At 37.1% G+C, this 27602-nt stretch overlaps 2 protein-coding genes across 2 annotated transcripts; both read left to right on the forward strand.

Annotated features, from left to right (window-relative positions):
* Positions 1-6356: 6356 nt before the first annotated feature.
* On the forward strand, positions 6357-7708 carry LOC123380604 (olfactory receptor 4C12-like). The gene has a single exon (XM_045039292.1). It carries the CDS (start codon positions 6790-6792, stop codon positions 7699-7701), a length of 912 nt encoding a protein of 303 aa, XP_044895227.1. The 5' UTR covers positions 6357-6789; the 3' UTR covers positions 7702-7708.
* A 9782-nt stretch (positions 7709-17490) lies between these two features.
* On the forward strand, positions 17491-18981 carry LOC123380284 (olfactory receptor 4A47). The gene has a single exon (XM_045038140.1). The coding sequence runs from the start codon at positions 17732-17734 to the stop codon at positions 18659-18661; it is 930 nt and encodes a 309-aa protein (XP_044894075.1). The 5' UTR covers positions 17491-17731; the 3' UTR covers positions 18662-18981.
* Positions 18982-27602: the final 8621 nt, after the last annotated feature.

Genomic DNA, 27602 nt, shown 5'->3' on the forward strand with positions numbered 1-27602 from the left:
TGCTCATCATCAGGGAAATACAAATCAAAACCACAGTGAGATACCACCTCACGCTGGTCAGGGTGGCTAAAATTAACAACTCAGGAAACAATGGATGTTGGTGTGGATGTGGAGAAATGGGAACCCTCTTGCACTGTTGTGGGAATGCAAACTGATGCAGCCACTCTGGAAAACAGTGTGGAGGTTCCTCAAAAAATTAAAAATAGGGGTGCCTGGATGCTTCAGTTGGTTAAGCTCCAACTTTGGCTCAGGTCATGATCTAGCAGGTTTGTGAGTTTGAGCCCTGCATTGGGCACTGTGCTGACAGCTCAGAGCCTGGAGCCTGCTTGGGATTCTGTGTTTCCCTCTCTGTCTGCCCCTCCCCCACCAGGGCTCTGTCTCTCAAAAATGAGTAAAACGTTAAAAACAGTTTTTTAAATAAAAAAAGAATAAAAATAGAATTACCCTATGACCCAGCAGTAGCATTGCTAGGAATTTATCCAAAGGATACAGGAGAGCTGATTCATAGGGACACATGGATCCCAGTGTTTATAGCAGCGCTATCAACAATAGCTATTATGGAAAGAGCCCAAATGTCCATCAACTGATGAATGGATAAAGAAGATGTGGTTTATATATATAATGGAATACTACTTGGCAATGAGAAAGAATGAAATCATGCCATTTGCAGCAATGTGGATGGAACTGGAAGTATTATGCTGAGTTAAATAAGTCAGTCAAAGACAGATATCATATGTTTTCATTCATATGTGGAATTTGAGAAGCTTAACAGAAGACCATGGGGGAAATGAAGGGGAAAAAATAGTTTCAAACAGAGAGGGAAGCAAACCATAAGAGACTCTTAAATACAGAGAACAAACAGAGGGTTGATAGGGGGGTGGAGGGGAGGGGAAAATGGGTGATGGACATTGAGGACGGCACCTATTGGGATGAGCACTGGGTGTTGTATGTAAGTGATGAATCATGGGAATCTACTCCTGAAGCCAAGAGCACACTGTATACACTGTATATTAACTAACTTGATAATAAATTATACTTAAAAATAAGATAAAAACACAACAAAAAACAAACAAGCAAAAAGAAGAAAAACTTCAGAAAATTAAGTTGAAAAACACTGTTGACATTAAATAAAAAATAAAAATACTCAGGAGTAAATCTAATAGATTATGTGCAAGAGCTCTGGAAAGTTTATACTACCTGATTTTAAGACTTCATATAAAAATACAGTAACTGACATAAGATAAACATATAGTTATATGGAACAGAATAGAGAGTCCAAAAATAAGCTAGCATGTACAGAATTAATTGATTTTCACAAAACATTGTCAAAGCAATAATGGAGAAAGGAAAGTTTTTTTCAACAAAAGGAGCTAGAATAAGTGGATATTCATATGGATAAAAATGAATCTCAGCTTGTAAGTCACATCACATAAAAATTAGTTTGAGATAAATCCTATACCTAAAGGTAAGAGTAAAAAATATAAGTCTTCTAGAAGAAACTAGAGCATATTTTTGAAGACTTGGGTTTAACAAAGATTTCATAGTTAACATCAGTTAGTTTTAACTTAAATATCAATAAACAAACATCAAATATTTAGAAGAAAATATAGTTGAATATTTTTGTGACCTTGAGGCATGCAATTATTAAAGGAAACAAAAAAATCTTTTTTTCATAAATAAAAGCTATATGAACACCAATATTTAAATTATGAAGTGCTGTTAATGAGAAGAACTTTAGTATAAATGCAAAGACTAGAATACATTTGCAAAAGATATGTTAGGATTATTGCTTACAATACATAATGAACTTCTACAAATTGAAAATAGAGTCAATGGAAAGTGAGCCAAAGATAATGACAGGCATTTCAACCAAAAGAAAGATGTGGTGAATAAATATGTGGAGTGATAATCAGCTTATTATCATTTTGCAAATGCCAAGGAAACCCACAATGAGATAACATTCTACAGTCATTTAATATGCAAAAATGAAGAAATTTGGGACTAGTATGTGATATAGAAGATATGATTCAATGGGATGTATGTTGTATTGCCGTGGGAAGTGTATATTAGTACAACTACTTTGGAAAATAATTTGGCCTTATCTAGTAATCTTGAAGATTCACATAACCTCAATTCATAGTTTCAACTCCTAGATACATACTCAGCAATGGTGGGCATGTGTACATCTGGAATTGTGTACCAGTCTTTGTAGCAGACTTTCAGTAATACTGAAAATGTGGAAATACCCATAAATCTATCAACAACATCAGCTGTGAAGCACCAGCAGGAGCACTGCCTGAGCCAAAAGAATGTACCTCAATACACAGGAGCTGTAGACTTGAATACTGGAGTTCTAGAACAAGCAGTTCCAGAGAGAGAAGGTGAGCATTTTAGTTGTTCTGAGATGGGAAATAATTCACGAAGAATGTCTGAGAAGGTAGATTTCTCTAGTAACTTGAAAACAGATTCTCAAATTTCATCTCAAGTTTGAGATCTTGTATTTTTTTTTTTTTTAGTTGAAATATGGCTGCCATTTATTATTCATTTGTTCATTCCTTCATTATTTCTCGTGGGTCAATTTAATTCTCAAAACAATGATATGTAGTCCTTTTCTGGAGATAAGAAAAATTGAGTCTGAGGACAGTAAATAAGTTATTTCAAGGTAGGAAAACATATTCCTGGTACTGCTTAGATTGGAGGCTGAGTCTGTGTTTATGTGATGTCTAGGTGCTTTAAGTTGTCTTTGCTCCTCTTTCTTTAAAAAAATTTTTTTTAAAGTTTATTTCTTTATTTGGAGAGAGAGAGAGGTGGGGAGGGGGAGAGAGAGAGAGAGAGAGAGAGAGAGAGAGAGAGAGAGAGTTAGTTCTAAGCAGACTTCAAGCTGTCAGTGCAGAACTGATGTGGGGCTCAATCCCACGAACTGTGAGATCATGACCTGAGAGGAAATCAAGTCAGACACTTAACCAACTGAGCCACCCAGGCACCCCATCCTTTTTCAGTCAGCTATAACTGTTTTTTTTCAGTTGCTCAATGCATTTTTACTATTCTGCTCGAGTAATTTCCACCTACTTGATCATGACAATGAAAGCATACAGTCAATTTGTCTTATACATTTGGAAAAATAATTGATTGTACAGAACCACAAATACTCTCACTGAGATCTTGTTCATTGTTCATGTTCACCAAATGATATAGTCTGGCCCAATCTTCTCTCTTATGTATCTAGTCTAGACCTTGGGTAATATTTTTCTGGCTTCAACTTCAACATCACTTTCTTGAGAATACCTTCCCTGGGCATTCCACCTCCATCCAGTTTAAAGCATGTTCCCATTACACAGGCATATGGCACTGTGTTCTTTTTTATAATGCTCACCACTCTCTCCCTCTCTTCATTTTTTAATAGTTGAATTCTTGCATATGAGAGCAGATACACTAGCTGGGCTGTGAAGGCAGATTTGCCTTCTGCCACTACTCACATCTGATCCTGTGTAAATTACCTATACTCATAATACCTCGGTTTCCTCATTTGTAGAATGAAAATAATAATAGTGCCCATCACAAAGGGTACCTTGTATAATGTGTTGGATACAGGACCTGGCATATAGCACTCAATAGTTAGTTACTGTCATTATCATTATGGAACAACACTGTGCCTGGTATATTTTAGATGTTCCACGAACATTTACTGGACGAAACAAACAAACAAACAAACAAACAAACAAACAAAAAAAGGAAATGTAGAATCCAGCTTCTGCCTGTAGCCTGATAATTATCCTATTCCTGTAGATGAATTCTAACCCTTGTCAAAAATGTCCTTCTGTAGTCAGAGGGACTATAGGAGGAAGGGAGAAGCATTTAGCTGCCATTTTGGCAAGGACTCCTAAAATTAACTACTCTTCCCTTGGGGAAATAGCGTAGAGGTTGAGTCACCACTTAAATCAAACTGGTGCCTGTCTTGTGAGAACTGAAGGAGTTGAGAAGCAGGGCATTTCTTAGCAGAGTGAACCACAAAGGCAGTGCTTCTCCCTGACTACATCTGTGGTTAGCCACGGGGAGCTGGTGAAATGATGTGAGAAAGTGGATGCGTCCCAAAGGCCAAAGTATGTGTGGCTCAGCACTGAGTATAGATGCTCTGAAAAAAAGGCTCAGAAGACTAGGCTTCAAGAGATTCCTCATCCCAGAGACTTCTAGTCAACTGCTGATGTTTTGGTAATTGGATTTACTTTTCTGGCTTTAAAAATGTCTGCCATGTTCTTAGGGCCTGTAAGTCTCACACCAAGTTCTATAGAAAAAACTTAAAACAAACCCTATAGATTAGATTTATGTGAATCCCACAGAAATAGAAATGTGCTAAGCTGCTGAAAATCTCCTCTCCAAAATCCAAATTCCTCTCAAATACAAAGTGAGTGTGTCTACTATCTGAGATAGTTTGTTTTCTGAACAAGTCAGGCCATGGGGAGAAATCCCAGTCATACACTACATGGGGAGTGTAGGTATGTAAGAGAAGCACATTTTCTTCTTTTTGATTTTACTTCAAGATTGTCTTTTCTGGAAACACTGTGCTTGTTTGTTCGTTTTTTCAAACAGTAAATTTACATAAATTAACATGACCATTACTATGGTTTCTTACACCTCTGACTGAAGCCCTTCAGTTTAAGTATTGAGTCTGCAAAGGACCAACTCTTGACAAGACTGTAGTTTATAACCCTCAGCACTGAGTTAGGCAAAAATAACTTTTTTTTTCTGACCAGTTTGTATGTCAGGACTTACTGATTTGTTGGCATTTTTCTCTGATGTTGATCCTAAGGGCCATAATCAGCAGATGAGTTTGATAAAAAGTTCAGATTTCAAGTGCAGTACTTGTTGGAAATATTACAATATACTTACCAAAGTCTTTCTTAGATGACTTTGTAATGTGTACACTTTTCTCCTCTTGCCTTTTTTCCTCTTTTCCTTTTTGGTTTTATATTTTCTCCTCTTATTTCTCTTCCCTTTCTCTCTCTACTTCCCCTTTGTTGCTTTCTCTCAAATGCTTTATAATACCTAATATTAGCTATCACTGTGGGTATAAAGTTGAATAGGTCCTAAGACAAGTAAGACACAACAGTGTGCAAGGTATTTATTTCAATAGTGAACAAGGTTTACATAAAGTTTCCTATTTCCTGGAAAAATCCATACTTGGTTATAGAGTCAAGTTTGAGAGGAGTACATTATTTTAAGCTTAGAATATATCTTTAGCAAATCAATTAGTGAATAGACAATAAATCCCACAAATAAAGCAAGCCAACTAAACCAATAGTTGAAAATTTGTGTTAAAGTTTCTTCTAATCACTTGCTTTAAAATTTTTCTTTTTTAAATCTTATGGCCTTTCTTTTTGACACTTATCATGGTTTTGCTTAGTCTCCTGTTTCCTCTCACTTGGTTAGCTTACATTTTCAGAATCTTTGCCCTTTAGAGACGTTCAGAGACAATTTTGAAAGTTTTCTTTAGTGATACTCCCACGAGAACAATAAAACAATATTAACAACAATAGTAAATTTGAACTGATTGTATCTTCACAACACTCCTAAATACAGGTATATTTATTCCCTGCTTTAACAGATGAAAAAACTGAAGCACAGAGAGATGAAATAAATCGATGTTATGTAGTTAATAGGGGTGCATTCCAGTTTCCAATCTAAGTCTTTGGGTTTTATTTCATTTCATTTTATTTATTTTTTTATTTGAGAGAGAGAGAACATGAGTAGGGGAGAGGGGCGGAGGGAGAGGGAGAAGGAGGGAGGGAAGGAGGGATGTAGAGAGAGAGAGAGAGAGGATCTTAAGTAGGCTCCATGCTCTATGCAGAGCCTGATGTGGGGCTCGATCCCATGGCCCTGAGATGGCAGCCTGAGCTGAAATCAAGAGTTGGATGCTCAACCAGCTGAGCCACCCAGATACCCCTGTGTCTGGATTTTAAACCCATTTCTCTTTGCTCTTTAATGCATTTCTACTTTGTCCTTTCTCCTTTATTTCTCCCTCTCTTTCTTTTGCCTCTCTTTTTTTCCCTTCTGCCTCTCTCAGTGAATGCTTTATGAGTGTTTACTCTTTAGCCAGCATTGGGAATACAAAAATGAGAATAAGATTACAATTGTGAAGGCACATTTTTGCCTTCAAAGACAATTTGCCTGTTGAAGAATGAGAGAAGAGTATGAGACAATGTGACTAGTGCCGTAATGACAATTTGCTAGCTTCTCTGAGATTGGGAGAAGGTAGCAATGCCATTTTTAGTCTTGAGGAAGCTGAAAAGTTTCCAGACAGGTAAAGTAGGATAAAGTATGGCTTGTGAAAGAATCTTTACGTGTCTTTGAGTCTTTTTTTTATAAACTCAATTAGAACAAATTGGATTTTCACTGGTAAACGGGTGCAGCCATTTTGGGGATAAAATACCTATATCTTTGGGTATTTTGAATGTGCCTCATGTATGGCTACATCATGGATTGGGTCTTCCAAATTAATGCATGGTATTTTTTCTTTTCTGAGTTTAAAGGTTATACAATCTTGTAGAAAATTAAAACAAATCAGGAAATTATAAAGAACAAAAAATACCACCTATATTGTCACTTGTAAGAATATATAAAATGAAATCATTGATATGGTCTTGTGCTTGTTTTTGCCTTCTGTAAAACTAGAAAAAATAAGGCATTCCATGAATATTTATTCATTAGAAGAAGGCATCATTATTGAGGATGACTTTGAGTATGAGTATGACTTTCTTTTCAGGGAAGTCACTTGTCACCTAAACTGAACTGATGAAGAAGATGAATAATGTGACAGAATTCATCCTCCTGGGCTTGACTCAAAACGTGGAACTTCAGAAATTCTCCTTTTTTGTGTTTTTAATTGTCTACTTGGTCACCTTGGCGGGCAACTTGCTCATCATGATCACCATCAGTACCAGTAGTGCCCTCGAAACCCCCATGTACTTCTTCCTGTCTTACTTGGCCCTTATAGATGGCTGTTGTTCTTCCTCCATGACCCCTAAAATGCTTGCTGACACTCTTACTGTGAGAAAAATCATCTCTTTTACAGGATGTATGACTCAAGTCTTTGCTGAACATTTTTTTGGTGCTGCTGAGATTATCCTTCTCACAGTAATGGCCTATGACCGTTACGTGGCCATCTGCAAACCCTTGCATTACACAACCATCATGAGTCACCAGGTGTGTGGCCTCCTTGTAGGAGTGGCCTGGGCTGGAGCCTTTGTCCATGCAACCATTCAGATCCTCTTCACAGTCTGGCTGCCTTTCTGTGGCCCCAATGTCATAGATCATTTCATGTGTGATTTGTACCCTTTATTGAAACTTGTCTGCATGGACACTCATACCCTTGGTCTCTTTGTTGCTGCCAATAGTGGGTTCATCTGTTTGTTAAACTTCCTTCTTTTGGTGGTTTCCTATGTGGTCATCTTGCTCTCCCTAAAGACCTATAGCTTGGAGGGGAGACGCAAAGCCCTCTCTACCTGCGTCTCTCACATCACCGTGGTCATTTTCTTCTTTGTGCCCTGCTTATTTGTATATCTGCGCCCAGTGATCACCTTTTCCATTGATAAAGCTGTGGCTGTGTTTTATACCATGATAACTCCTATGTTAAACCCTTTAATCTATACGTTGAGAAATTCAGAAGTGAAAAGTGCCATAAAGAAGCTCCTGATCAAAAGGTGACTTCAATGGAAAAATAATCACAACAGCATAAAATCACTTCATATTTTATTTTATTTTATTTTATTTTATTTTATTTTATTTTATTTTTTATTTATTTATTTTTTTAAACGTTTATTTTTGAGACAGAGAGAGACAGAGCATGAACGGGGGAGGGGCAGAGAGAGGGAGACACAGAATCTGAAACAGGCTCCAGGCTCTGAGCTGTCAGCACAGAGCCCGATGCAGGGCTGGAACTCACGGACCGCGAAATCATGACCTGAGCGGAAGTTGGCCGCTTAACCGACTGAGCCACCCAGGCGCCCCATAAAATCACTTCATATTTTAAATGACAAAAAGAAAATAATATAATTTCTATGGTTCAGGGCCAAGTGGACATTATATATAAAAGTATGTTGATGTTGGCACATAAGTCCTAAGAGGAAAGGCCCAGGCAGGAAATCATTTATCATTTAAAAATATCCCATTTAGGGTCGCCTGGGTGGCTCAGTCAGTTTAGCGTCCGACTTCAAGCTCAGGTCATGATCTCACGGGCTCTGTTCTGACAGCTCAGAGCCTGGAGACTGCTTTGAATTCTGTGTTTCCCTCTCTCTCTTTCTGTCCTTCCTTTGCTGGTTCTCTGTCTCTCTGTCACTCAAAAATAAATAAACATCAAAAAATATCCCATTTAGATTTATTTATTGGTCATTTGGTTGTCAAACTTTACTTACCTTCAGAATCAGCTGGAATTCTTGTTAAAATGCACATTTCCAGGATACAGCTGTAGTGATTCTAATTCAATGGGAATGTTCTTGAATTGCATTTTAAACAAATTATGTGGATGTTTCTAAGCAGGTGATTTATACATACCCTTTGAGCAACAATGCTATAGATTATGCTTGTATCATCAGCCTATTAATGGATGATCTTGTTAAAGCAATTCCTGGGAAGTAACGAAACTCAGTTCTTCGTAAGTCATGAAATACAAGCTCACTACCTTTGTAACTGCAAAACAAAAATGTAATAATCTGTGAAGATAGAAAAGCTCTCCATATTCTTTATCTTCACTTTCAATACTTTTAAATCTTTTGCTACATCTGATCTGATTCTCTCTTTTCCTCTCTTGCTTCCAAAGGGAAGGCCTACTATCTATTCTTACTGAATTATTTGGATTACAATTCATTGTTCTTGTAATACTAACTAGTCATTTACATCAAGAACATTATTTTCATGATTTTTCTATATGAAGGAGATCTTATGTATCATTTCTATATGTATATTTGGAGGTATGTTATTGTCATTAAGAAAATAGTCTCTAAGTAAGATAGTTCTGAGATCAAAACTTACTTTTGCCACATACAATGTGGACTTCAGCAAACTACAATTCTTTGAGTGAAAGGAGAATGATAGAGATATTATCAAGGTTAATAACGAATCCTTGTAAATCTTTTATTACCAATCACTTCTCAATAGGTGTTAGTCATGAAATTTATTACTGGAGTCTCTATAACAGTACAGAACCACTTAATCTATTTTTTGAGCATCAGAAAGGATAATACATTGTTTCTTTGTACCTTCTGTGAAGTATAGTACTCTGAGCTCACTGGCCTTGTATTTTACCTTTCAACGGTATTTTTTTTTTCTGTAAAAAATGGAAACAATAACACCCATTTCATAATGTTTTGGGGTCTTCTAAGTGGGATTATATATGTTAAGTGCTTATGAAAGTTCATGGCATATAGGAAACATTATAAAAGTATACTGCAAAGAAAAAAATTGACTGGTGATGACCCAATTTTTAATACAGATAGAATTTTGCTTCTCTCTCTTCCTGAACTAGCAAGGCCCTTGTTATGTCTGGGACAGGACCTCTATGGATCTTACCTTGGTTCCTGTCTCCTTCATGAAAAAGACATCTCCTTGTATCATCAATACTATGTCAGATAACTTTTCCCTTGAACTTTAGCTAAGAGTGTTATTGGCTTTTAAGTTATTATTCAGCCGCTATGTTAGTGGCAGTTTTGGGTGATGTGGGAAGATTTGGGTTATGGAGTAGACAGAATTAGTATTGAATTCTATCTTGTTAGTTTATGTAACATCGTGTGAATTTCACAGCTCTCAGTATCTTATTTTAATCTTTGTTCACATGTACAGTGAAATGGTAACATTTTTCAAAGGGTAGTTTTAATCATTAGTTGAGATACTGTATGCCAAGTATCTAGTGGGTACTTGTCACTCAGTGGGTACTTAATAAATGTTGCTGTCTTTGATGCTCCCTCACTTCTTTGTTTGGGTCCTATTTCTGCCTGATTTAAAAAAGCCCTCTGATTTATACATATTATTGAACTCTAGGTATTTCTATTTAGGTCATGAGGCACTTTGAAAATTCTAAGAATGAAGCCCTCAAAATTAATGCAAGATGGATGAGATTAACTCTTTAAAAAAAAATTCACCTTAAAAATGTGAATGTCTCCAAAGGCACAGTTAGGTTAAGGAAGACTCCAAAATTTAATAAACTTTTTATGACCAGTAAAAAAATCTATAGGACAATAATTAGTAATTGTAGTAAAAGCGATTGCTACTTATTACGATATGGCTGGTGCTACAAAGGCAAGTTACTGTTTACTCCCCTAAGATCCCTATGAAATAGATAATGTTATTCTTGCTTTCCAGAAGAACTGAAGTGTGGAAAACTGAAATAATTTACTGTAGGTCGCAGAACTAGAAAATGCCTGAGGTGGGATTTGAGCCTGTGTAGTTTGGCTTTAGAACTTGCACTCTTAAACACTGTGGCATACATCATAATAATGACACGGATCACATAACACTTTCTAGTGGAGGGACATAGGCGATAAGTAAGTTGATGTATATATAAAAAGTTTCGTTCAAGGAGACAAGGGCTTAAAAATGAAAGGATGTGAGGTGATAGTACCTCAGAAGGCAAGGAACCTCTAGGTTTTGCATTCAAGGAAGACCCAAAAGCAAGACTTTACAGCATTTATCTATGTCCAAGAGTGAGAGACAGTGAGCTGAAGATCATGAGTAAAACCACCAGAGAGGAATTTCTGTACATGGGAAGGAGATTTTTATCTGACACGGATGAGTGTCCTTAACAGCTCTCTTCTGACTCAGAGATCACCAAGCAACCTTAACCTTACAATTAGTTCAGCTCTAATTAAAATCAGGATGAAGTGAAATAAAATATCGGTGCTCGAGCAACTATCTTTTCCCAGAACTTGCATGTGCTCCCTGGAAGGTGTCTACTTTGGTGGACTCTTTGGTATAGCCAACAGCATGGATCTCCACTTTTTCTCCTCCTTGTTTCTTTAACGTCTACAATTTTTTTCCCATGTGAAAGCATTTGCTTAAGTTGTACAGCTCTGTACAATCGTCCAGCCCAAACACCTCTCTGTGACCCTATCCTGTATCGATCGTTCTTTCCCTTGTCACCAGCTTCAGCTGCAGTGGCCTCGTTTTTGCCTATGGGCCTTTAAACTAGTTCTTTATACCCCAAGGGCTCTCTCTCTGGACCTTCCTCTGCCTGGATTGTTGTCCCCACTCAGTCTGCAACTCAACTGCCACCTCCTTAGAGGTCTTCTTTAACCACCACGTAAAGACACCATCTCCCTGAGTTGTTCTATGACGGCACTCACAATTTCTCTACAGCATCTTCGCCATCTGATTATCCGATTCACCTGTTGATTCTCTTTTCCAATTAGAACATAAACTCAATGAAAGTAGACGTGTATTTCCAGCACCTGGAATAGAAGTGGCACACAGTAAATGCTTCATACATACTTACTGAATAAAAGGCCATCATCTCCACTTAACCCTTCTAAGAATAAGTGCGTTCTTAAAAGGAACCCTTGTCAACTGGAAGCTCCTGGAATTGATGACTTTTCATTCTTGGTGATAAATTGAAATGGAGAACTTTAGGTCAGTTTAGTATATCAGCCGGGAGTTCTTAGCTGATGATGCAGAACCTCTGTAGCTGGCTTAAGTAGAAGGGATCTATGATACGTACTTAAATAGCTTAAGGATATTCAGAGGAGTGGGAATCACAGATTCTAGGTTGAGTTATCAGGAATAGCTTCCGGAAGCACACCTGACTGGACTGGCATGCCAGGGGAGCTGCTGCTTGTGCTGTAACCAAGGTTGCCCTGCCCTGGCTAGACTGCAGTGTGGTACTTCATTCCTGACCTCAGAGCCACTCTGATGCCTGGAACCACTTGTCCCCAGATAACTGACTTCCACTCAAAGACTTGCACAGATGCACCCAGTTGGCAGAACCCATGACATGTCTACACCCAAGTGCAGAAGGACAGGGAAATGGAGTTCTTTGGATTCTATCTTGGGAACGTGGATACATACTTTGGAAACTAACATGTGCAGGATGCTTTTAAGAGATTTTTGGGCAGCCACACATTCTGGGTGTTCACAGTTGGGGTTGGGAGATCACAAAATGGGTTTCATTCCTCCCATAGATAGTTTTAAATGTCCACAAAATTAAAGGGTGTCCTAGTCTCTGTCCTACACAGAGGAGAAGCAGAGATAAAGGACCGCAAGGAAGTTGAGAGCAGGAAAATTGTTGGTACCATAGAGTTATTCATATGACTTATTTTTACTGAACACCTCCTCTGCTAATAACTGTGGTTGCTGCTGAAGTAGAAACACAAATGGGTAGAATTGTCCTTAACCTTGTGGCATTAGCATAGCACAGCATGTGGCTCAGTAGCACTTCTCAAATACCTCTTCTACCTTAATTTTGAAGGAAGCGCTCCTCAATAATAAACAAAAACGCTTGTCTTGCTTTAGTGACTCTCATCCTTTTAAAAACCCGCCTGAAAATGTATTGTGGACTATCGTGTATCTGGCACCATGTGAAGCACTTTGCATACATTATATCATTCAATCATCATAATTCCTTGAAGTTCATATTATTCTTTTTATGTGAGAGGGAAAAAATAAAGCTTAGAGATGTTTAATGCCCTCAAAAGTTATGCTACTGTTAAGTAAGAAGACTAATCCTCGTCACCTCTGTCCAACATCTTGGGAATTCTGTTGAAAATTGCACAGTTGGCCAGGTTTAAAATGGTGAGCTCATTCCATTGTACCTCATATCTCTGTTTGGATCTTGGCTCCAAATGCAGGCCCCCAGGTCATCCAGCTTATCCACATGCATTTGCGTGCTTCCTCTTCCTGGACAAAGGTCACGTTGAAACAAACTTTATTTTTAGAAAAGTTTTCAGTTTATAGTTTACAGCTATGTGAGCAGAAAGTACGGTGAATTCCCGTATAACCCTTGTCCCCACATATGCAAATTCCCCCCACTATGGACATCTCACCTGAGAGCGGTACATGTGTTACAACTGATGAACCTCTATTGAAACATTAGTATCACACAAAGTCCATACTTCACGCTAGGGTTCCCTCCTGGTGCTATTCATTCCATGGGTCTCAACAAATGTATAATGACATGTATCCACCATTACGGTATCATACAGAGTAGTTTCACTGTCCTAAAAATTCTTTGTGCTCTGCCTATTCACCCCACCCTCTCCCCCAACTTCTGGCCACCATTGGTCTTTTCACTAAGTTTATAGTTTGCCTTTTCCACAGTTTTGCCTAGTTGGAATCATACAATATGCAGCCTTTCGAGAGTCTTTCATTTAGTAATCTACATTTGAGTTTCTTCCATGTCTTTTCCTGACTTGATAGCTCATCGTTTTAGTGCTGAATAATATTTATTATCTGGTCGTGTCATAGTTTACTTTTTTCTTCCAAGATTGTATTCAAATTCAAGTTAGTTCACATATAGTGTAGTACTGGTTTCAGGCATAGAAATGACATATTTATCTACTCACCTACCGGAGGGTATCTTGGTTGCTTTCATGTTTTGGCAATTATGAATAAAGTTGCTAGAAACATGTGTAGGTTTTGTTTCTTTTCAGCTTTATTAAGATATAATTGACATATAATATTTTATAAGCTTTACATGTACAATGTGATGATTTGGTACATGTATATATTGTGAAATTATTATCACAATGAGGTAAGTGAAAACATTCACCACCTCACATAGTTACTTTTGTTGTTGTTGTTTTTTCGTGAGAACGTTTAAGATCTACTCTCAAGTATATAACACGGTATTGTTAACTCTGGTGCCAAACTGATTATTAGATACTGAGAATTTATTCATCTTAAACTGAAAGTTTGTGCTTTTTGACCAACACTCCCCCCTTTCACTACCCCTAGCTCCCACCAACCACTGTTCTACTCTCTGATTCTGTGAGTTCGACTTCCCTTCTTCCCTTTTGAAGGATAATTTCACAGAGCACAGAATTTTAATTTTAATTTAATTCCTTGTCTGGAATTTCAACTTCCCTTCTTCCCTTTTGAAGGATAATTTCACAGAGCACAGAATTTTAAGTTGGTGTTGTTTTTTTCTCGGTCTCAACTCTTTACATAGTTGACTCCATTCACTTCTTTCTTGCGTGGCCTCTGAGGAGAAGAAGTTGGATGTAGTTCATTCCTCTTCTCCTTGGGGTGGTGGTCCCAGCCTATTGACAGAAATGTTATTGCCTAGGAATGCCTGTGGCACACATCTGGGCCTGTATTGCTTATAGCAAGTCCCCACAGACATTTCCCCCGCTGAGGCCAGAGTTGTGGCTTGATTGGCCCTTGTGGTTCTTATTATGATTTCAGGACACACTTCAGTGTGGCAAAGACGATCAGGGAACTTTGAGGAACAAGATTTTTTATGCACTGGTCCTGGAGCCTCCAGGGCATATCGAGGGCCACACCTGAGGAGGTTGTAGGTAGAGGGCAAAAGAACACAGACCTGGGGCTCTGCATTTATTAGGGTCTGGTGGAATGGGGTGGGTGTCTAGGGTTTCGTGGGTTCACTATTTATTGACTGCTTTAGAGCATGAGAGTGGGAATTAGAGGATGGAAAGGGAGAAGCAGGGCTACTCAAGTGGTCAGTTATTGAAGTTACCCAGAGCTTCCTGAAAGAGGGAACTTCATGAGTGGGGGTGACTTAATTCCTTGTCTGGTAGCTTTGTCATATAGCTGGCAATATGTTTACTCACGAGGGATGCCTTTTGAAATATGTCTTCGGCAATCAAAAACTTAATGTCAAGCACTTACACTATAATCAAAGAGCTTAATCTCTGGGATACTCACTCCTCTGTAGGTAAGATGTTTTTTCCTCTGGGCTCTGTCAAGATTTATAAGTTTATCTTTGGTTTTCTGAAATTTGAATATGATACACCTCCATATGGTTTTTTTTTGTTTGGCATTTGTCTTATGAGGTATTCTCTGAGCTTCCGGAGGCTTGGTGTTTGACATTAATTTGGGGGGGAAATTCTCAGTCATTATTATTTCTTCAAATATTGCTTCTGTTCCCTTCACTTTTTCTTCTTATTCTGGTATTCCCATTACAAGGATGTTACCCCTTTGGTAGTTGTCACACAGTTCTTGCGTATTCTGTTCTGGTTTCTTTGTTTTCTGCTTTTTGTTTTTCAGCCTGTTTTCTCTTTGATTTTCAGTTTGGGGAATTTCTATTGCCATGTCCTGAGGCAATGTCTAGTCTATTAATGAGCCCTGTCAAAGGCATACTTGATTTCTGTTAGCCTTTTTGATCTCTAGCATTCCTTTTCGACCCTTCCTTAGAATATATCTCTTCTTACGTTATCCACCTGTTCTTGGCTTTAGTGACATAGCGGGGCAAGTGTTCTGTGGTGTATCACAGAGTGTCAGTCTTTGGGTGAGCCTGTGCCCTGGGACTGTATAGTTCACCATGGTTTCTTGTCCAACTTCCCCATAATGTGATAGGTCTAAAAGTATCTTTACATAGAGATGTCCTTTTCAAATTTTAAAATTTGGTTGAAAACAGCAAGAATCAGTCTTGGACACAATGCAGTTGCAAGACTCGATGATGTATCTGGTTAGAAGGCAAAAAGTGGCCAATGATTTTGCCTCTACTGGGGAGAAGATGCTACTTTCTTCAGAACTCTTACAACTCTTTTAGGAGGGTTGATAAATATTTCAAGAATGTCCTCTCAAGATCTTGGTACAATTAGTTTTGCCCTAGTAACAGAATAAGATGGGCAGAAAATTGGAATAGTGATTTTCTTTTTTGAAGTCACTAGAAAAGAAGTTAGTTTCTAGAGAACAGCTTCCCTTTTAAAAAAACTTGTTGCTGACTTCTTATGTCAGATAGGTTTGTTTGCCATGATGAATTACCCTAATGTGGAAAATTTTTGTTTTTCTGTTTGCATCATGGAATTCCTTTTAAACAGGTCTACAATCAAGTAATAATAATTTTCTAAAGTGATTAGAAGACTGTGTAGAAAATGGATGGACATAGTCATGTGAAGTCAAATTAGTTCTTAAGAACTAATGCAGCTTTTTGTCCTCAGTGGTCGCACTGGATGGAAGAGGCATTTCCAGGACTTTATGAGTTAGTTAAAAAGTCCTCCCACTGATTGTGAACAAGCCTTCAAAAGGTAAGTCTGTAAGAGTTAATGGAGGAAGCCAGGCTTTTCAATTGTGTGACTTACTTTATTATACAGGAAATTCTTATAAACTTGAGTTTGTAAAAAATTGAAAAGTTGGAAACTTCTTCTGGAATCACAGATTTGAAGTCAGTCAAAGTTTATAATTACATTTCTGTCACTGAAGGGTGTATGACTTTGAGAAAATTAGGTATTCAAGCCTGTTTTTTCAACTATAAAGTGGGGATAACAGTGCTTGTAATTGTAAAGATAAAATGTTATACACTGAATGTGATTCTATATATATGTGCATATGTAGATATATATGTATGTGTGTATATGTACATATACATATATGTGTATATATACATATATATAAAATGCCTATGTAAATATGGAAATAGCATGTGATATATAGTGATAAAACAAGTAATAGATGTTCTTCTTGCAGTGTTAACATTTCCTCTCATCAAAATATTTTGTGCCGTGTAATGAGATGGAGGTCGTCTAGGAAGGAATAGGTTTATTGTGGAAAAGTAAAAATTTATATTTTTTTAATGTTTATTTATTTTTGAGTGAAAGACAGCACAAGCATGGGAGGGACAGAGAGAGAGGGAGAGAAAGAGAATCCCAAGCAGGCTCCACACTGTCAGCACAGAACCCAGTGTGGGGCTCGAACTCACAAACCATGAGATCATGACCTGAGTTGAAGTCAGATGCTTAACCTAATGAGCCACCCAGGTGCCCCCAAATTTATCTTAATACTTAATTGATACCCATTTGGAAATGTCATTTAGGTAGTTGTATACAGAGAACCATTCATAAATTTTTCTTCCACTTTGAATATGTAAATTACCTTAAGTGATTATTCACTTAGGAAGCATACTTTATGCATGACTTTAGATGTGTGTGTCTTTCATGGAATTCTCTTTCCTCCTCTCTTGTTCTCTCCTTTGTCCTTTAAAACTCAGCTAAAGTACTGCTTTCTCTGGGAAGCCCTCCCAGATCCCATGTTGATTAATGTGTTCTGGCCCAAGGCGCCCATAATCTATGTGACTATACTTATAGTGACACTTATTAAATTGATCTGTAATGGTCTGGCCACCTATGTATGAAATCACTGAGAGTAACAAACTATGTCTTATTCAACTGGGTGATATCAATGTCTTTGACAGGTTTGACATCAATAGTTTTCCATGTGCATTTAAAAACATTTTTTACATTTATTTGTTTTTGAGAGACACAGACAGAGCACAAGTGCGGGAAGGGCAGAGATAGAAGGAGACACAGAATCCCAAGCAGGCTCCAGGCTGTGAGCTGTGAGCACAGAGCCCGACATGGGACTTGAACCCACAAACTGGGAGATCATGACCTGAGCCGAAGTCGGACGCTCAACCAACTGAGCCACACAGGCGCCCTTCCATGTGCATTTTGAATGGGATAAATAAAAAAGATTAAGCTTATAATGCACTTAAAACTTTTCCCCTTTGTTTTAAAGGCAAAACTGTTTCTAATAACTGAAGGCAGCACCTATTAGGAATAGAAGAACTAAGTAAATGGAACCAAAGAACAATGTGACTGACTTTGTCCTCTTGGGCCTCACACAGAATCCAAAGGAACAGAAAGTACTTTTTGTTATGTTCTTGCTCTTCTATATTTTGACCATGGTGGGCAACCTGCTCATTGTCTTGACTGTTTCTTTTAGTAAGACCCTGGACTCACCTATGTACTTTTTTCTTGCTAGCTTATCATTTATGGATGTCATTTATTCCTCATCTATTTCTCCTGAACTGATTTCAAATTTGTTCTTTGGGGAAAATACCATATCCTTCCATGCTTGTATGACCCAGCTATTTACAGAGCACTTTTTTGGTGGATCAGAGGTCTTTCTTCTGCTGGTGATGGCCTATGACCGCTATGTGGCCATCTGTAAGCCCTTGCATTATTTGATTGTCATGAGGCAATGGGTGTGTGTTGTGCTCCTGGTAGGGTCCTGGGTTGGGGGTTTTATGCATTCAGTAATTCAACTTAGCACTATTTATGGGCTCCCATTCTGCGGTCCCAATGTCATTGATCATTTTTTCTGTGACATGTACCCCTTACTGAAACTGGTCTGTACTGACACCCGTGTCATTGGCCTGTTAGTGGCGGCCAATGGAGGACTGATCTGCACAATTGTGTTTGTGCTCTTGCTCATCTCTTATGGTGTCATCTTGCACTCTCTAAAGAACCTTAGTCCGGAAGGGAGGCGGAAAGCCCTCCAGACCTGTGGTTCCCACATCACTGTGGTGGTCTTCTTCTTTGTGCCCTGTATTTTCATGTACGTGAGACCTGCTAAGACCTTCCCTATTGACAACTCATTGAGTGTGTTTTATACAGTCATAACCCCCATGCTGAACCCCCTGATCTACACTCTGAGAAATTCTGAGATGACAAATGCTATGAAGAAACTCTGGAGGAGAAATTTCACATATTGTAGTAAATGAGCACATCATCCACCATGAAGAGAGTTACTTGACATTAGGGTTCATTTCTTTAGAATTCAGAAGTCTTCTGAAATCTGATTCTGACTTTCCTTTCTTCAAAGAATTTATGAAAATTATAATTAACGAATGAAGTAGATGACTGTGCTGTAATAAGTGTCCCTCCCTGCTAGAATGTAAGGTCTATATCATATTGTAGATCTCTTCACTTAGGAATGAGTAATGGCTTTCCAGCAACGAATCCATAAGAGGTAATGAATTTGTGAGGAAATTTTTATATGATTACACTAAGTTTTAATCATTTATGCACTTATATTTTATATATTTTCTGAGACTTAGTATTATTTTTAATTAGATTCTTGTCATAGAATTGTTTTTGTTATACTATTTAAAATATTTAATGATGTATAAGATGTCTTCTTTATTAAATTTCAGTTGTCTTATATAAGAAAAGTTGAAGTGTAACAGGTTATAATAGCAAAAATGAAAACCTTACAGAATAGGATAAATTTCCTACTTATCTCTCAGCACGGTCTCTAGTCCTCCCCCTTAGAGGCATCACTTAATCAGTTTCTTCAAATTAATCAAGTAATAATCTTTACAAATGCATGTGCAAATGCAAATACACATATGTATGTTTTTTCTGTATATGTAAATGATTGCTTTTACTATGCACAATTTTTAAAAAATAAGATTTTCATTTTGCAATAGTTTTTATATAGTTTTTATTTTCTTATTTAATTGAAGTATAGTTGACATACTCTATTAGGTTCATGTGTACAACGTAGTGCTCTGACAGTTACAGGCATGACAGAAAGCTCACCATGATAAGTACAGTTACCATCTGTCACCACACAAAGGTTTTACAACAGTATTTACTGTATTTCCTATGTTGTACTGTACCCTTTGACTTACATATTTTATAAGTGGAAGTTTGTACTTCTTAATCACCTTTACCTATTTCGCCCATCCCCGCTGGTAATCATCACTTTCTTCTGTGTATTTGAGTCTGTTTCTGTTTATTTGATTTTTAGATTTTACATGTAAGTGAAATTATCTGCAACGTTGAAGATATTCCATATCAGTCCATGAAGATCTAATTCTTAGCTTTTTTTTTGTACTAGATAATACACCCTTATAAATATATACTAAAATTAATGTATGCGTTTCCCTTCGGATTGTTCCTAACCTTTTTGTATGACAAAGAATTTTGCAATAAATGCATGTCTTTGAAGAGGTGAAAATATGAGTTGCTAGGAGAGGAATTATTGATATGTGTGTTTGAGTCAGTGATCAGGGAGTTAAATGTCGATATTTGTAGTTATTACCAAACTGAGGTTCTACTAACAGCCACACTGCTGCTCACAGTCCGTAAGTTCTTTCCACATTCTCAACCACCTGTACCTAATAAATATTTAAGGAATAGAACAATCTGATTAAAGGTATTTTATTTCATTTTGATAGTTTAACCAAAATCCTTTTTCTTTCAAAATCTTTTGATATAATTGAGTTGGAGCATTTTCTCATATTTAATATGGTATGTATTTAGTTTTCTGTGGATAGTCTACTAATATCTTTCTCTGGTATTTTCCTTGCTGATTTTTATGCACTAAAGATGTGATCCATTTTACTATTGTATAAGTAATTATTATTTTTCTGGCTTGTGATATTTTTAACTTTTTTATTCTATTTTTTTAAGTTCATTTATTTATTTTGAGAGAGATTGAGAGAAAACAGGGGAGGGTCAGTGAGAAAGAGGAAGAGAGAGAGAGTATCCCAAGCAGTGCAGAGCCCAGTCCCAGGGCTCGAACCCATAAACTGAGATCATGACCTGAGCCAAAATCAAGAGTTGAACGCTTAACCAACTGAGCCATCCAGGCACCCCTTAACTTTTTTTATACTATGTAGAATACTTCTGTCATGTAAACAATTTTGTCTTACATTTTATATTTAATATATATATTTTTGTTTGTATCTTGCTTAAAAAGACTTTCCTCACTTCATTCATACCAAAGTATTCTTCAACTGTTTTTTTAGCACTTAATTTTTAAGCTCTTTTTTTGGTTCTATATTAAAACTGTTGATCCATTGGGAACTTATTTTGATATAGGAGTTAAATAAGGATTGAATTTTAGTTGTGTTTCTTAATTTTAGTAATTTTTTTTATAGTCACATAATTATCTTTTTACCATTGATTTGAAATCCTCTTATATTCTAACATCTCATTTGTGTACCCAATTCAGGATGATTCTGTTTCATTGATCTCTTTATTCATGTCCCAATTGACACACAGTATAATTTTCATGATATATAACACATTTTGACATGTGATGAGACTAGTGGTCTCTCATTTCTGTTCTTTTTCAGATTTATGCCTTGTCTTGCATATTTATGTTTTGAATTCAAGTTTAAAATAAGTTTACATGTAAATAAATCATATAAGTTTAACATTAAAATAAGTTTAGAATGAAGTTAAACAGGTTTAAAATAGTTTGGTTACAAAACAAAAGTCAGTTATTAATTTAGGAAGTTTACTGCTTCCGAGTGCTAAGAACTGTTATCCCCGAGCAGGTCTTGACATTTAACAGGTCATCTCTCCTGCCCTTGGGTACTGCTTCTATTTTCCGCCTGTGTGACTTCTCCCTGCTAGAAGTCTGTTGTTCTTCCTCCATGACCCGTAAAATGTTGCCTGGCACTTTTGCTGTAAGAAAACCATCTCTCTGAGGAAGTACATGACTTAAGTCTTTGCTGAGCATCCGTGTGGCCATCTGCAAACCCCTGCACCATGACATCATCACGAGTGACAGGGATATGACTTCCTCTTTCAGGTGACATGTAGTAGAGGCTTTGTCTTTACAACCATTTAGGTCCTCTTCACAGTGTGGCTACGTGCAGGTGGCTCCAATGTCATAGACCATTCGTGTGTGATATAAACCCTTTGTTGAAACTTGTCTGCATGGACACAATTATACCCTTGGTCTTTTTTGTTGCTGTCAACAGTGGGTTCATCTGCCTGTTAAAATTTTCCTCCTGAAAGTCTTCTTGGTGGTCATTATATGCTTCCTGAGGACTGGTACCTTGGAGGGAAGACAGAACTGTGTCCATTTGTGTCTCTCATGTCACTGTGGTGGTCTTAGTATTGTGTTCTGCATATTTATATATTTGTACCCAATCACCATCTTTTCCACTGATTAAGTCGTGGCTGTGTTGTATAACATGGTGTCACCATGGTGACTCCCTTGTTAAACTTCTTAAATGTGTGCACTCAGAAACTTGGAGGTGAAAAATGCCTTGAGGAAGTTCTCATGGAAAAAAGTAACTTTCAAAGATATCCATAACTTCATAAAATATGTTTGTCTTTTTAATGGAAAAAGAGATAAAAAGATAATTTCTATGGTGCAGAGACACATGAACGCTATTTGTTATAAGTGCGTTTGTTGTAACATACAGACACTATGAATAAAGATCCAGGTAGGGAATTATATATCATTTTAAAAATATCCTATTTAGGTTTATGTATGTCTAATTGATTGTCGAAGTTCAATGTACTGTGAGAATTTAGAGTTCTTGGGGTGCATGGGTGGCTCCGTCGGTTAAGTGCCAACTTTGGCTCAGGTCGTGATCTTGCAGTTCATGATTTAGAGCCTCGCATCAGGCTCTGTGCTGATATCTCAGACCCTGGAGCCTGCTTCAGATTCTGTGTCTCCCTCTCTCTCTGCTCCTTCCTCACTTGTGCTCTCTCAAAAATAAATAAACATTAAAAAAAATTAAAAAAAAAGTTAGAGTTCTTGTAAAATGCAGATTATCAGGACACAACTCTGGAGATTTTAATTTAGTAGTTTTGTTTTTGGATGACATATCTACTTTTGGACAAATTACCCAGGTGTATTTTTGCATACACTCTAGGTATTGTGCTATAATTTATGTTCACATCATGAACCTAGTTCTTTAAACAATTTTTATATATATAACAATTTATATATATATATATATTTTAATTCCAGTGTTAAGACACAGTGTTATATTAGTTTCAGGTGTATAATGTTGTGGTTCAACAATTGTATACATTGCTCAATGCTTGTCACGATAAGTGTACTCTTATTTTTTTATTTTATTATTTTTTTATTTTTTTTCAACGTTTTTATTTATTTTTGGGACAGAGAGAGACAGAGCATGAATGGGGGAGGGGCAGAGAGAGAGAGGGAGACACAGAATCAGAAACAGGCTCCAGGCTCTGAGCCATCAGCCCAGAGCCTGACTCGGGGCTTGAACTCACAGACGGTGAGATCGTGACCTGGCTGAAGTCGGACGCTTAACCGACTGCGCCACCCAGGCGCCCCGATAAGTGTACTCTTAATCCCCTTCACCTGTTTCACCCCTTGTCCCACTCACCTCTCCTCTGGTAACCATCATTTCTCTGTATTAAAGAGTCCATCTTTTTTATCTCTTTTTTCCCATTACTCATTTGTTTTCTTTCTCGAATTCCACATATAAGTGAAATCATATGGTTTTTGTCTTTCTCTAACTTATATCACCTAGCATTATACCCTGTAACACACATACCATCTATGTGTTGCAAATGGCAAGATTTCATTCTTTTTTATGACTGAATAATATTCCATTGTATACACCTACCACATGTGTATCCGTTCATCTGTCAATGGACACTTCCATAATTTGGCTATTGTAAATAATGCTGCAATAAACACAGGGGTAAATATATCATTGCAAATTAGTGTTTTTGTGTTCTTCATGTAAATACCCAGTAGTGGAAATAGTACTGGGTCATATGGCAATTCTATTTTTAATTTTTTGAGGAACCTCTATACTGTTTTCCAGAGTGGCTGCACCAGTTTGCATTCTCACCAGCAGTGCACAGCATTCCCTTTTCTCCACATCCTTGCCAACACTTGTTTCTTTTGTTTTGATTTTAGCCATTCTGATAGGTGTGAGGTTATATCTCTTTGTGGTTTTGATTTGCATTGGCCTGATGATAAGTGATGTTTAGCATCTTTTCATGTGTCTATTGGCCATCTGGATGTCTTCTTTGGACAAATGTCCGTTCATGTCTTCTGCCTATTTTTATTTGGATTATTTGTGTTTTGGGTGTTGAGTTGTGTAAACGCTTTATATATTTTGGATACTAACCTATTATTGGATATGTCATTTGCAAGTATCTTTTCTCATTCGGAGGTTGTCTTTTAGTTTTGTTGATCGTTTCTTTCCCTGTGCAGAAGAGTTTTATTTTGATATTGTCCCACTAGTTGATTTTTGCTTGTTTCCCTTGCCTCAGGAGACATATCTAGAAAATGTTGCTACAGCCAATGCCAGAAAAATTACTGCCATTGCTCTCTTCTAGGGTGTTTTTTGGTTTCAGGTCTCACATTTAGATCTTTAACCCATTTTGAGTTTATTTTTGTGTATGGTGTAAGAAAGTGGTCTGGTTTCATTCTTTTGCATGTAGTTTCTGCCGAGTTTCTAGCACCATTGTTGAAGAGACTCTCTTTTTTCCATTGCATATTCTTGCCTCCTTTCTTGTAGATTAATCGCCCAAATAATCATGGGTTTATTTCTGGGCTCTTTATTATGTTCTATTGATATATGGTTGGGTGTGTGTGTGCGTGTGTGTGTGTGTGCGTGTGTGTGTGTATGTGTGTATGTGTGTGTGTGTGTGTGTGTGTGTGTGTGTGCCAGTATTAAACTGTTTTCATTGCTACAGCTTTGTAGTGTATCTTCATATCTGGGCTTGTGATACATCCGGTTTTGTCCCTTTTTTTTCAAGATTGCTTTTGCTAATGTGGGTCTCTTGTGGTTCTATACAAGACTTGTTCTAGTTCTGTGAAAAGTGCTGTTGGTATTTTGATACTGATTGTATTAAATGTGTAGGTTGCTTTGGGTAGTATGGACATTTAAACAATATTTCTTCTCCCCATCGATGAGCATGAAATATCTTAACATTTCTTCAGTTTTTTCATCAGTATTATATAGTTTTAAGAGTACAGGTATTTTACCTCCCGGGTTGAGTTTATTCCTAGGTATTTTATTATTTTTGATGCAGTTGTAAATGGGGCCGTTTCCTTAATTTCTATTTCTGCTACTTCATTATTAGTGTATACAAATGCAACCGGTTCCTGTACATTGATTTTGTATCCTGCAACTTTAGTGAATTAGTTTATTAGTTCTAGTAGTTTTTTTAGTGGAGTCTTTAGGGTTTTCATATGTATAATGACATATCATCTGCAAATAGCAAAAGTTTTACTTCTTCCTTACCAATTTGGATCCTTTTTTTTTCTTTTTGTTTTTGATTTCTGTGGCTATGACTTTCAGTGCTATATTGAATAAAAGTGGTGAGAGTGGACATCCTTGTCTTGTTCATGATCTTTGGGGATAAGCTCTCCATTTTTCACCATAGGGTATGATGTTAGCTGTGGATTTTTCATGTAAGGCCTTTATTATGTTAAGGTATGCTCCCTTTAAATATACTTTGTTGAGGGTTTTTATCATGAACGAATGTGGCACTTTGTCAAATGCTTTTTCTGCATCTATTTAAATGATCACATGGTTTTTATCCTTTCTCCTGTTGTGATGTATTGTGGATTGATTTATGAATGTTGAACCACTTGATCATACAGAATGATTTTCTAAGTGATTTATTTATTTATTTATTTAATTATTGTTAGATCAGGATTGCTAATGTTTTGTTGAAGATTTTTGCATCTATGGTTATCAGGGATATTGACCTGCAGATATGTTTTTTATAGTGTCTTTATCTGGTTGTGGTATGAGGGTAATGCTGGCCTCACAGAATGACTTTGAAAGCTGTCGTTCTTTTTCTGTTTTTTGGAGTCGTTTGAGAAAAATAAGTATTAACTTTTCTTTAAAAAATTTTTTTTAATGTTTATTCATTTTTGAGAGAAAGACAGAAGGCGAATGGGTGAGGGGCAGAGAGGGATCGGGAGAAACAGAATCTGAAACAGGCTCCAGGCTGAGAACTGTCAGCACAGAGCCCCAGCGTTCAAACTTAGGAATTGCAAAACCCTGACCTGGGCCGAATCAGACGCCTAATGGACTGAGCCATCCAGGAGCCCCTGTATTAACTCTTTTTTTTTTTTCAACGTTTATTTATTTTTTTTGGGACAGAGAGAGACAGAGCATGAACGGGGGAGGGGCAGAGAGAGAGGGAGACACAGAATCGGAAACAGGCTCCAGGCTCTGAGCCATCAGCCCAGAGCCCGACGTGGGGCTCGAACTCACGGACCGCGAGATCGTGACCTGGCTGAAGTCGGACGCTTAACCGACTGCGCCACCCAGGCGCCCCTTAACTCTTCTTTAAATGTGTGATAGAATTCACCTGTGAAGTCACCTGGTCCTGGACTTTTGTTTGTTGGGAGTGTTTTGACTACTGATTCAACTTCATTGCTTGTAATTAGTCTGTTCAAATTTTCTATTTCCTCCTGATTTGGTTGTGGGAGGTTATATGTGTCTAGGGATTTATCCACTTTTTCTAGGTTGTCCAATTTGTTGGCGTAAATTTTTCACAATATTCTCTTATAATCCTTTGTATTTCTGTGCTGTTGGTTATCATTTGTCCGCTTTCATTTCTGACAGTAGGTACTTATTGCCATTTTGTTACTTGTTTTGTGATTGTTTTTGTGATTCTTCTCTGTTCCTTTCTTCTGCTCTCTTCTGTCATGGTTTGTTGGCTTTCTTTAGTGATATACTTGGATTTCCCTGTCTTTATTTTTTCCATCTTTATTACCAGTTTTAGATGTGTGTTTATCATTAGGTTTATATATAACATTTAGGCTTCTAGCTGTCTATGTTAAGTTAGTGGTCACTTAAGTTTTAACCCTTTGTAGAAAACTAAATTTTTATTCCCCTCCCAGCCATGTTTTAGGTATATGCTGTCATGCTTTCATCCTTTTTTTTTTGTTTGTGTGTCAATCCCTTGACTAATTTTTACAGGTATACTTAATTTACTGCTTATGGAAGTTACCTTAGTTTATAAATTTAGCTTTAAAATTGTGGCATGTATACCTAACAGATTTACGATTTAACCATTTTTAAGTTCACAGTTTGGTGGCATTAAGTTAATTCACTTTAATGAATGATGTTATAACAACATCAACACCATTTGACTCCAGTACCTCTTCATCTTCCCAAACTGAAACTGGACACCTGTTACATATTAATTTGCCATTACCCTTCCCTGAGTCCTAGGCATCCTCCATTCTACATTCTGTTAATTTGATGCCGTAAGTAACACATGTAAGTGGAAGCATACACTATTTCTCCTTTTGTGACTGCCTTATTTCACTTAGAATAATGTATTGTAGGTTAATGAATGTTTTGGCATGTGTCAGAATTTCCCTCATATTTAAGGCTGAATAATATTTCACTGTGTCCATATGTCTCATTTTTTTGATACATGTATCTATCTGTGGATTCTTTGGTTGCTTCTCCTTACTGATTGTTGTGAATACCACCATGGAGATGAGTGTAGAAATATTTGTTTGAATTCCTGATTTCCATTATTTTGGATATATACCTAAAAGTAAGATTGCTAGATCATATAATTAATCTTTAAGTTTTTGAGTAACTACAATAACATTTTCCATAGGAGCCACATCATTTGACATTCTCACCAGTAATGCACAATTATGCCATGTTCTCCATAGTCTCTCTTACATTTGTGTGGTGTGTGTGTGTGTGTGTGTGTGTGTGTGTGTATCTCTTAATAGTTACCTTAATGGGTCTGAAGTGGTATTTCATTATGGTTTTGAAATGCATTTCCTAATGATTAGTGACGCTGAGATCTTTTCATGTGCTTACAGGTATATCTTTATATATCTTTTTCTGAGAAATGTCTATTCAAGTCCTTCATTTTTAATCAAGTTGTTTCTTTCATTGTGTTTTTAGATGTAGAAGTTCTTTATGTACTCTG

This window comes from Felis catus, chromosome D1, assembly GCF_018350175.1.
Source record: "Felis catus isolate Fca126 chromosome D1, F.catus_Fca126_mat1.0, whole genome shotgun sequence".
Taxonomy (NCBI): Eukaryota; Metazoa; Chordata; class Mammalia; order Carnivora; family Felidae; genus Felis; species Felis catus.